The sequence below is a fragment of the Ambystoma mexicanum genome, chromosome 3q (assembly GCF_040938575.1).
Source record: "Ambystoma mexicanum isolate Mex_15411 chromosome 3q, UKY_AmexF1_1, whole genome shotgun sequence".
Lineage (NCBI taxonomy): Eukaryota > Metazoa > Chordata > Amphibia > Caudata > Ambystomatidae > Ambystoma > Ambystoma mexicanum.
The window spans coordinates 91,970,983-91,983,522 of NC_090926.1; the positions used below are offsets into that span (position 1 = coordinate 91,970,983).

Sequence of the window (12,540 nt, forward strand, 5' to 3'; positions counted from 1 at the left end):
GAAACTGAATCCCTACATCATAGTTGCACTCTATACTTTTTAATGAGTCATTGCACATCATACACCAGCAATTAAAGAACTCATTGTTTATACAAAAGTGGAGTGTGCTTAGTGTTCTGAATAGAGGTAGGGTGCTCCACACTAGTCTTGCTTTCATGGAGAACAGGCCCAACTCATATCTAAAAACTGCTCTAGGGACACAATTAGGTACTCGTTAGACATCTCTCCACAACAATGCCTCTAGAGAATCCTTCATATTTTAATCCAACCAGAGAATTGATTCTAGACCATAGATAGATTGTGGTATAACCTTTGCAATCTACTATTTTACCACTGAATCAAGTGAGAATAGGCACATTATTTCAATCTTAGTTCTTAAATGAGAAACTAGGGCCTTCCTATTAGGGTTGGAAAAATTGGAATTCCCAAGTATATAAAATGTTAAATTACTTCCAAATTTGTCTTCTCTAGATTCCATCTAATCTTTATCAGCTTATTAGATCGAGACACTCTTAAAATCTTATTTTTACTGGTGTTAATGATTATATCATTATGTCTAGCATAGGTTTCTAATCCCCCCAAAAGTCTTTGAATACCCAATTGCATATGATCCATTAGGAGAACATCATCCACGTAGATGAGCCACTTCAGATGATGCTTCCCTAATCTGGGTGACGCTAATGCACAATTCTGCAGACCCTCTCTAATATCCGATATGAATATAATAAACACACAAGGGACCAATATACAGCCTTATTGAATGCCCCTAGAAGTGTTACTTTCTTTAGATAGAGTCCCATTTTGATCCAGTCAGATTTTTATACTGGTGTTAGAGTGCAAGTGGATCAAAGTACAAAGTAGGCCACCCTCCAGACCCCAATTTTCCAGTTTTCCCACAATCTTCCAAGATTAACAACATTGAAGGCTGAAGAAAAGTCCACTAAAACACAAATATACATTAGGTGCATTTGAGGGGCTAAAGGTCTTTGACTGCAAGATATTTCCATATGTTGAACGAATGCTGCAGAAATGTGTGTTTATCCTACAATCTGAACGTTTGGATTCCACAGGGGATGCATCAGCTCTTTATCCATTAGTGTCAAATTGCTCAATAATTTTGTTTGAGACATGAGCATTTTCACAATTGGGAGAATAACTAAGTACATTTTAGAAAGCCTTATTGGAAAAGAATCAAGTAACCAGACTGGATCTTCCACAATGCAAATTTAATCAGAAGCAGAATACACTGAGTTTTAAAGAGGGATATTTTTTATATTATTATGATTGAAAGAAAACACACACAAGAGTGAATTTCATGATGCATTGAGAAATGTAGCAACCTCTGCTAAAAGGACAATAATCATGTGGTATCTTCTTGTGGGTGTTTTCAGCCTGAGATAGGAGTTACAAGTATCAAAGCTGTTAAATGACCCAGTAAAGTAAACTTCACAAAAATGTATTTAGCGTGTTTTACTTTTCATTATGAAACTTTTGTACAGTTCAGATTTACACTGCGTGAAATTACACAAAACTTTCAGAATTATAACCATTGTCAGCAATACAACAAAAAGAACATTATTTTGAGCAACATCTTCAGTCCATTTCTGGCAATACAATCTGTAAAGCAAGCAGGAAATATATTTTGTGATCCGATCTCAAAATAAGGTGGTATTTTAAAACAGAAGGCGTTATTCATAATTAGACCCTAAGTGCTTTCAGATTTGGGTGTGAGAATGGTTAGCTGCATTGGTGAAAGTAGAAAGGCAAGAACACCCCAGTGACACATTCACAGATTAAATATGAAATTCAAAATGTTATTTCTGACTGCAATGAGCAGTTTAACTGTGATATAGTTATTAAATCATGGCCTTTTGTTGTTTCAGATTCGGAGACGACGGCCAACTCCTGCCACTTTAGTTCTGACCAGTGATCAGTCCTCACCAGGTACGTTCCTATATGTTTGTGCATGCACTCTGAGTAGCTTGGTAATGTAGACATTCATTTTCTGCTCCTGACAAGAGGCGTTTTTTTCTGCAGTGTGTCCTGTGTAAGTGGCTAGGCTCACCCACTCACATATTCACTGACGTTCGCTACGTGCAGTGTCTGTCCATATAGTATGAATCCCAGAGAAGCTGATTGTGGCATGGGAGGATCACAACTGAGGATCACAACTGTTAACTGTATTGAATCAGCTGAGTTATGTAAAAGAGGCATAAGTGTGTTCATATTGCTGGGCCTCAACTCCTCAAGGTCTGATCATTGTGATGAATCCCAGGGTATCATCACTGCTTCCAAAGGGGGAGCCCCTTTCTATGAGGCCAGGGTGGTGAGGCCACTACCCGATAGATCCCCTGGGGGCGGTACTCATCTGGTGGATCTCATGGGAGAGGAACCCTCTGTGGGACCAGTGATGACCTTGTTTGGAGAATGTGGTATCCCTGCCAATCTCCTGACCCTAGAAACCCTTTTCTTGACCTTAACAACAGAACCTTCCCTGGTAGAGTCATTAGATATTGCCACCCTAGCATTCCCCTAGTAAGTACTGGGACAAGGAAGATTTGGAAATACCCAAGTGAAGATCCACTTTGTAGTACTTTGACTGGGAGGCAGTCCGTTGACCCACAAGGAAACTGAAGGATCACTACTGTGATGAGGGAGAAGTGCCGGAGGAATGAGGATCACCTTTCAGAACCACAAGGAACATTCTAGTGGTTGCTAGTTTCTGATTGGTCCATATAGAGTAAACATAGAGGAGGGAAACCAAGAAGGGTTGTCAAGCCTTTCCTGGAGGAGCAGGGAGCGGGAATCCTTTGCGGGGACTGAAGGTGTTGTGGACCACTGCACTACCAGAGAGAGGGGGAACCCTTGATCTCAAACAGCCTGTGGAGAACTGAGGGAAGCTGTAATCTCCCTCACTGGGGGAACCAAGAAGACTAGTGTGCCTCCCAGAAGGGGGGGGCACTTGAACCTCAGCAGCCTGTGGGGAACTGAGGAAACCTGGAGTCTCCCTCACTGGGGGAACCAAGAAGATCAGCATGCCCCCCCAAAAAGGGGGAGGACCTTTGAGCGTCAGCAGTGTGCAAGGGACTAAGGGAAACAGGAGACTCCCTTACTGGAAGAGATCAGCTAGGGATCCGGTGAGAGAAAACGGCAAGGGCCCAGGCGAAGCAGCAGAAGCTTACTGGTCTGGCCAAGGACCGGAAACCTCGTGAACCAAATGCAAAGGTACACAGAGGGGAATAGTAAAGGTACAGAGAGACCCCAGAGGCTGTGGCTAGGAGGAAGTACAGAGTCATCTCCCTTGTTTCAATGAGACTGCAGAAATAGACCAAATAAGAACAGAGGGAGTAAAAGAGCACCCCAAAGAGACTGAGCGAGAGACCTGGCAGGATAGTGAACGGGGCTTAGTCAGGAGACAATACAAGTTTGTAAGGGGGGTGTCTATGATAGGTTATTTATAACGCGCTTAATACCCAGCGGTTTCTAAGCTGGTACCCGGGGATTGAACCTGTGTTGCTGCGTCTTGTCTTGCTTCCAAGGCAAGCATGTTGCCCGTGAGCTATCCTCCAAGTGACCCTAACATTAAGAAACAAGAGAATTATGGACAAGAGAGAATGGCTAGCAGGCTACTGAACAGGGCCTAAAAGAAGCATGTTACGGACCTAAGAAAGGTGTCTGGGACCCCTAGGTATTTTAGCCTGCTGCACACCAAATTGATGTATGCTGCATAGCCTGCCTGTCATGATCTCTGCTTCCAAAAGGTCAGGGTTTTCCCAACTCCCTTGGAGGCAGATCCATAACCCAGGTTCCGAGTGCCAACCAGTCCCAATTGGGACCTTTTGGACCCAGTCCTGGCGCCAGTGGCACCAGGCTCATAAATATGCCCAGTCCCAGCGCTGGAAGCGCCGGGCACATAATGCTTGGGTGGACTTACCTGCAGCAGACCATGCTGCTTACTTGCCTGCCAGTTGAGTCTCTGATCCTCTTCTGTTTGGAACTACTTTTCCTGTTGGGTGGGGCAGGAGCCACTCCCTAGATTCAGAACACTGGAACTCTTCTGGAAAGCAGGAACTCTTTTCTTACCTAGGCGTGGCTGTGGAAGGAGACACGTAAGCACTACAGATGGCTATTTAAACCACACCCGATGGATGAATCTTGCTTTGCGTTATTCTGCATCCTCAGCAGCAGAACGCTCATCGTGTCTTCTGCATCTGATCCTGGGCCTAAGGAAAAAGGCTTACCATCCTGAATCCAGTCTTCAGCAACACCTATAAAGACAAGAAAGAACAGGTTAGCATTACGGTCTTCAGTGACAGCTCTTCACTTACCTGGTCCATCGGCTGTCACCAACGCCTCGCGCTGCATTCCGGCATCTGAAAGACAAAGGCTTACCTACTCTTCGTGCGCTCCGGAGGTCTTCACACTGCATTCCGGCATCTGAAAGACAAAAGCTTACCAACTCTTTGCACGCTCCGGAGGCCTTCGGCGCTGCATCCCGCATCTGAAAGACAAAACAAGGTGCGTTTAAAGACATTGGGGAACTTTAATACTCACGTGCCATTACTCCTTTCCACATCTAACCCAGTGGGTATTCCGGCACCCTGCAGCCGCTCCGAACTTGTACCTGCAAAATAAAAAGACAGTTAGAGCGCATCGTGAAGCAGGCAACAAGCGCTTACTTACGTGCTTCCAGGCGCTTCTATTCATCACACGGGCTCCATCTTCAATTTACTTCAGCCCGTCATCCGCCATCGCCGGAACCCTGCAAAACAAGAGACATCATTACTAAAGACTTTAAAGACATTAGAATTACTCGAAACTTACCGTTCGTGCAGTAAACGACGGACAGCAGTCCTCTGAAGTCAAGAGGCCTGCTCCCCTTATCCAGTGAAGAAACTGGTTACAGCAGCAGATGGAGAGCACGGCGTTCACTTACCTAAGACATCTTACCCTTCGAGCCAAACATACAGTGCACAGAGGTCCAGCCCAAAGAGCCAGCCGTGTGTTACACATCACCTTTGAAGATACGGTATACGCCCAGTCAAGACCGGCGCCTCTACGGGAATCAGGTGAGCGTTACACTGCCCTATCAAATTGATTCAAGGTGTGTATTTTAGTCTGCTGCACCACCAAATTGATTTATGCCGTGTAGCCCACCATATCAAATTGATTCTAGATGTGTATTTTAGCCTGGTCCACCAAATTGAATTCAGATGTGCGCCTAGCCTGCTCTACCCAATCGAATCCAGATGTGTACTTATCCTGCATCACTTGCATAACCAAACCTAAACTTATGTGCATAGTTGGCTCACACCACCAAACCAAATCTACATGTGCTCTTAGCCGTGCACACCAAACCGCTTCAACCTTGCACGCACAAACCAGACTCAGCTGCACTCCCAAATGGAGCCAGCAAAGCCAGTCTCACTCAAAGGCCTAGGCCTTAGATGCACAGACCAAACCCCAGTAGATAAAACCGAAGTATCCCTATATACTGCCAACACTCATGTGGTCAGCAAAAATGTAGTCTTCTCGATAGCAGACTACTGCCCATGCCATCCATCCATCACATGCCCTAGCCCGTTCCTCCCAGCTGCCACAATCAGCCCACGAAATTGCCCCCCCAAAATGATCCTCCAAACATTAATCAACCATCTGCCCAAATAAGGAACGATAGGCTGAGCACAAGAGCCATCAGAGTTACCCCCTCCCACCTCCCAGCACCCACATCGTTGAGAAATAGGACCTTAATGCAAGGTCCCACGCCAGCCACTCAACCACAAAGATGCTAAACACAACCAGCCACAAGGTAGCCTACAGCACAATTCCAGGCACCCTCTTCTCCACACTGCATCTCTTCAAAACTCGAACAACAAATCGAACCCCAAGATCCATGCCAATAGCCAAAAGAGAAGCAACATAATGACCAGCCCCAAGATACTGCCTGCAACCCCCACACCCTCACCTACCACAGAACCGCACAGACTCCACACTATACAGAGCCCTCATCAATGACAGGTCCCTGGCTGCTTATGCCCTGGACATCAACAACCTAATCATAACCCTGAACCTAGAATTACTGGCCATTACAGAAACATGGCTTCACCGAGCCTCTGGCAGTGCACTGTCATTAGCACTTTCTGAAGTCTTCACCATGCTCAGATGTTATAGAACAGACTCTCAAGGGGGAGGGGTAGCTCTCATACTTAGGTATTCCCTTTGTATAAGACACCACAGCTCTTCTACAGAAGACCACTGTGAACGGCCATCAGTTAAACTTGCCACCACACCTACGGAGACCATCATCATACACATCCTATAGCACCAGCCAGGCTCTTCTCCTACTTTCGAGGAAAACCTCATCCACACAATAGGGGAAAACATCAAACCCACCACTAGAGTGATTCTACTAGGAGACCTCAACCTAGGCCTCCATGAGCCATCTGGCCGCACAACATCAGGTGTTGCCAACACCCTTGCAGACATAGGCTTAATCTATTGCGTCACAACCCCTACACATCTCAAAGGCAGAACCCTGGATTGGATAGCTGACATGAACAGCCAAATCACCATCACCTCAAACAATCCCTGCCCTTGGTTGGACCATCACGCCATTGCCTTTACCTTCCTCTCAATCAAACAAACCCCACCCACCCCACCACCACTACCACCTGCTTGGACACGAAGTGAAAAGAAATCTCAAAAGAATCTATCTCCCCCTAAGTGGTGTCCCTAGCTCTGAATAACGTAGCCTTAAAACGACCCTAAACATCTAACTGAGATGTACACAAGCACCTTAACCAAAGCCATACTCCTTCCCAGAAAAACAAAACCCACAGACCACTGCTACCCCTGATACACCCCCCAGCTCCAAGAACTTCACTCATGGAAAAGACAAGCAGAAGCTCTCTGGAAAAAAAAAACAGCAGAACACCCCAGACTGACCTTCAATAAGATTGCTAAAGAATATAAGCAAGCCATCACAACAGCTAAGGCAGCAATCTACAATGCCAGAATAGCCAAAGTCAATTCCAATTCGCAAGAACTGTTCAAAATACAAGAGAACTTGAGAACCATGCATCACAACCGTCACTGATTACAAAAGATGAAACATGGTGCTCGAACATACAGAACGCTATGCAAGAAGCCATAATCGGCCTACTCCAGAAAAAGATTAAAGATAAATGAATCAAGACTAGTCCCATCAACCACTCCACAATCACTACTCACACTACACCCACCTTTTTCTTTAGAGAAGTCACTGTGCTGGAAGCAGCCAATATCCTCAAAAACCTGAAACCAACCAACTGCAAAGGAGACATATGTCCAGCATCAATCATAAAAGGCTGCTCAGAAGTCCTAATCACCTTCATCACAAAATTCATCAATGCCTCATTTGCCACACATCTTGCCCCTAATGACCTCAAAGAATCATGCAAGGAAGCCTCACTTTTGATTGCTTCCTTCCTTGAAGGAAGGACTTTGAGATTTACATCTGACACGGACAGTGCCTCGCCCATTCCCATCCCATGCAGTGTCCCCTAAGGATTATGTATCTCCCAATCCCTTCATAACTTATTCACCTAACCCCTATATGACCCCCTGGATGACCTCAGCATATCCTACAAAAACTACGCCAGGACACCCATGTCCTTCTCCCCCTGACAAGCTCCTACGACACAGACTCACAAATGCTCAACAGAGTTAATCTGACAATCCAGTCCTGGATGGTGTCCAACTACTTGTGTCTAAATTACGATAAGACTGAGAATCTATTGTCAGGCTCTGCTGCGGTACTAAAGACCCTCAGCCCACAATTGACATCCATTCCATATAGATGGAATCCATATACTGTCTCAGGTGCTAATAAAAACTGTATGTGTGTATCTAGATGAAACCGTATGCCTTAAAAGACAAGTCAGCACTATTGCTTCATGAGCAGTATATAGAGCAAAAAAAATCAACACAGCTAGACAATTCCTCAATTTAGATAGCTACATGACCATTGCCAGAGCAATCACGGGGCGAAATTGGACTACTGTAATGTCCTATTTGCAGACACATCCAAAAAGCACTTAAATAAACTGCAAATAATACAGAATAATGCCCTCAGAGCCGCACTGAACATCCTGAGAAGGGACCATATCACAGCCGCCAGAAAAAAGGTTCACTGACTCCCGATCAAAGAAAGGATCATCTTCAAGACTTTCTCCATCACCCACAAATGCTTGAACAAGACTGCCCCCAGTACCTGTCGCAAAAAATCGAAAGAACAAAATGCAACAGACCAAAAAGATCCATCGCTGCCCACAAACTAACCATACCAAGAGTGAAAAGAGCCGAGGGGGGAGGATAAGTTTCCCAACAGTCACAGTTAACCTCTGGAATTCCCTCCCAGCAGAACTAAGAGCAAAGAATTCATACTGGGCCATCCGAAACATGTTGAAAACCTGGCTATTTGCCTAAACTCTCAACAACCTGGATGTTACCCTACATGCACTCCATGTACGGATTGTCCTGTTATTCTCTCGCTGTATATACCAACTGTCTAACTGTATGTCCTCTCCACTGTATTACTGCTATGCCCCTTTTATGAATTAAGCTTGTACATAAATGTAACTGGTCTGAAATAGCGCTCTGGTGCCTGGGGGTTTCTACAAATTAAAACAATAAATAAATAAGAACCAAAGTAAAGACGTCTCGGACCCAAGGCAGTCCCATCCAGGAAAGAACACCAGAGCTGCCCACTGAACTGTGACATTATTAAGTGGAGGGGTCTGGGACCCAGTTTTGAATATTTGAGAAGCAATAGAAAACAGATCTGAGACACATATGTGAAAAGCAAAAGTAGAGGGGTCTAGGATCCAAGCCAATATCTGGCAGGAGAATACACCCGGGCTGCCAGTTGAACTGTTTGGCAGTCTAGACAAGACCCAGTACCTTGGTGAAGGTCGATTCAGGTTGGCTGTGCCTGGAAGAGCAAATAAAAGGAAGAGAAAATATCTCCCTTGACCAAGTTGGAGGAAGAAAGAATGACCAAGCGCCTGGCAGGAGAGTATACTATGGAGACCGGGGGTAATAAGCTGATGAACTGTGCATTGCAAATACTGTGACCAGAGGAAGAGAGTCATTCCGCCTGGTGTTGTTTGTAAGAACGCTGAGAAGCCAAGAGAGGAGATATGTCATTTTGGCGCTGTGAACATTGCAATCCGGGAAAGGGAGTCATTCGCGCCTGGTGTTTGTGAGAACCTAAAGAAGCTAAGGGAGAAGAGGTGTCCTCTTGGTACTGTGAACTTTGCAGAGAGCCAGTAGAGGAGAAACCTCTTAGCAATTGCAAATACTTTGACCAGGGGAAGGCAGTTATTCCCCCTGGTGTTGCCTAGAGATCTTTTTGTTGGAACTTTGAAATTTTACTTTGATTGAACCTGGAACTTTATGCTAGCCTTTTTAAGGAGAACTGAAACCTGTAGAAGGGAGCTATTCTCACGGGCGATGCTCCCAGGTACAATTGGACATTATCAATAGGAAGGGAGTCATTCCTCTGGACCAGGAAGTCCCTTTATCCCTTTGTTATTAGTTTCAAGTGTGAGGGTTGGAAACTGCTCATTCAACACAGGAAGGTGCACTATTTTGATTTCAACTGGACATCCTGACAGAGTCCTTAATCTTTTTGTTGAATTAGTCATAGGGACAAGTAGGGTGTTTCCTTATTTTTTTTAAATAATAAACGTCTTTATCAACCAAAATGCCACCACTGTGTTGGCGTCCTACTTCTGCATCCTTACAGTATGTAATACATCCCACATGTTAGACTTAAAGAAGTGTGTTTCCATCTCTGTATGGGTGGTGTTTAACTCTCCATGTATGTCATGTTGTATCTCTCAATGTGCCGTATGCTGATAAGGTGTTTGATCTGCTGTGTGTTCACATTTCTCTATGTTCCGTGTGCAGCCACATTCTGTATCTTTGTTGTTTCCTGTTTATCACTTTCAGACGTCCCAATGCTCTATAGCTGCATATTTGCAGCTGCTGTGTATCTCAGTGTATTCCATAAAGATCCTGATTAAATTGCTGAGTTGAATGTTGAGCAACATTGTTTTCTATGTAGTAACTGTGTATATCTCTCGTTATTCTGTGCTTTGCATGTTGTGTAATTGGAGTTCTGTGGAGGTACATTGTTTAAATGTGGTTATTCTGTGGAGTGTTGGTGGTTTCTGGACATTATCATACAAACGTGTGCACATGTGGTTATTTTTGTCACTCACTTGCATTATGTTGAACTCATTATTTGGTGTGATGTAGTGTCTATCAATAGTTGTTCCTTTCTGTGTAATGACATTTTCTATATGTGCTATTTCTGTACATTTTCAGTGTTTACATCTGTAAAAATGTGACTAGTGCCCTGTAGGTGTAAAGAGATGAGTAGTGTCTACAGCACCTACTCAGCCACACACTTCTACTAAACCAGTCATGATGCCAATCAAAAAGGTGAAACTGGCACAACACAACAGGCATAACTTATTTGTCTCTTTGGTAACATGGGGTGGTAACACTTATATACACTGTCGGTTATAGTTATAATAAAAATGGCATGTTATAGACCCTTTATTCATAAATAGCATACAGAAATGAATAAGGAACACATAATCAGTTATACATAGACAAAGAGAAAAGAAATCACCATTAGTATTGTTGCAGAAGACATCTTCATTTCGACCACTACGACACTGCTTAGTCCCACAGCAGGTAGGCAGTGAGATTGATCCTCTTAACGTGATCTGGAGCAGAGCATCCTCCCTCTCAGCTAGACTGCATCACCCGTGGTCCAAATTCTATGTTTTCCCAAGAGTAAAACCTCTTCTCTTTATGGGGCTACTTTCGATCCCGCCCCTCATGGGTTACCATGCTGCCCTCAACTGAAGAGCAGACAATAAGCTTGTGGCACAAAAAGAGTGGAATATTCCAGTTAGAAGCCGAATAAAACAGCTTCTTTCCTTGCTGTCGCTCCCATTGCCCCTTATCACTGCACCTACAGGACGCTCCGACTCCCTTTCTAGCTTGTTATTTAGTGGACAATACAACAACTATTCTCCCAGACTTGGTCATCTGACATAAATATGCAACCTTAATACATGTTTTCTGGCTGAGCCTGTGAAAAAGGCTTTCATTGCTATTTCATTGCGGTAAATGGAAGTGAATATCCAAGATGGCCGCATATCAACGCCATGTTTTCTGGCTCATTCTGCACACGCACTACACTACACCCCTTGGATATTGAACTAGCATAGCCCAATGGGCACAAATGAGGTTCCCAGAACATGTGAAAGAAATGCCACAGATTTGGAATACAAAAAATACAACAACAACAAACTAAAAGAGCAAAAATGCCAAAATGCCAAACCAAGCCGAACACAGCGCTTCAGGAATACAGGAAAACATTTGACACCACCAGTCCCAGTTCTTATCCTGTGTCACTCTAGCAACTAACTTTTTCAAGCCCTTAATATGGTATTCAATCGAAGTGGAACTATCTGCTAAGTCAAAACAACACATTCCTTCTACAACGCTACAATCCAAGATATGCTTCAAAAACAGATAATCTATAGCTGCTCTATTCTGTAAAATAGCTTTCCTAAAATGTCTATCATCCAATAACAATTCAGTCAAAGCCTGCAAACTCTCATTAAGTCCCCTAACCACCTGGCAAGCAAATGTAATCATGGTTTTATATTCCCCAGCTGCCAGTCCCCAAATCCCCACTAAGGAAATAGCCAATGCTAAATCTTCAATCTCAGACAACAAAAGTACATCAGAATTACAATAAGGGGATAGGGCGTTTTAGGAGGCAGATAGCGTGGACCGCCGAATAGCAGGGCTTAGAGAAAATAGCATCAAGCCAAGGCGTGTTAAAGTACAAGGACAACCTGAAATATTAGCAGAAATGTTTGAATAGGTCTGATTCCCACAGGAAAATAGCCAACTCGCAGGACGTTTCACATGGTTCAGGTGGCTGGCTGTTAGAATGGTAAAATGACTTCACATATTATTGGAAACATCAATGCAAACAGAAGTCGGTCAAGCGCATAGGCAGCGTTGGAAATCCGTCCTCTTCTCACCATTGTGCAAGCCCAACTGTTGGCATTTGCCAATAAAGTTCGGATCGCAAGTCATTTGATAACAAACATCGGCAGGTGCACTATTAACAGTAATAATACTGGTCATATTTCTCCATTTGCGGTCCGTGTCTGCACAGAATTTACAATATTCATACACTGAAAAAGAACTCTGCACATCTGAGTTCCCAACCAAGGTATCCTTATGCAAGACTCCAAAAAGAGTCTGTAACACCGGAACAGGCATTGGTATTGCCACAAGGCATGTGGAGACCAAAGTAGCAGAGTCATGTACATCCGACATACAGAAATGTGGAACGTTTAGCACTCTTTGAGCAAAGTACACCCATATATTTTCGGACTGTCCGATCAGTGTAGGATAGTTATTTTGCACCAAAGATATGGAAAGAGTCCATGTTGTTATCTC

General features: G+C 44.1%; 1 protein-coding gene across 2 annotated transcripts in view; it reads left to right on the top strand.

The window, feature by feature from the left end:
* PPP1R1A (protein phosphatase 1 regulatory inhibitor subunit 1A) overlaps positions 1–12,540 on the top strand; it is a 542,291-nt gene that overhangs the window by 255,234 nt on the left and 274,517 nt on the right. For both annotated transcript variants that reach the window (XM_069653205.1, XM_069653206.1), the window contains exon 2: positions 1,884–1,944. In XM_069653205.1, the coding sequence (XP_069509306.1) occupies positions 1,884–1,944 (61 nt within the window). The remainder of the gene's footprint in view (positions 1–1,883; positions 1,945–12,540) is intronic.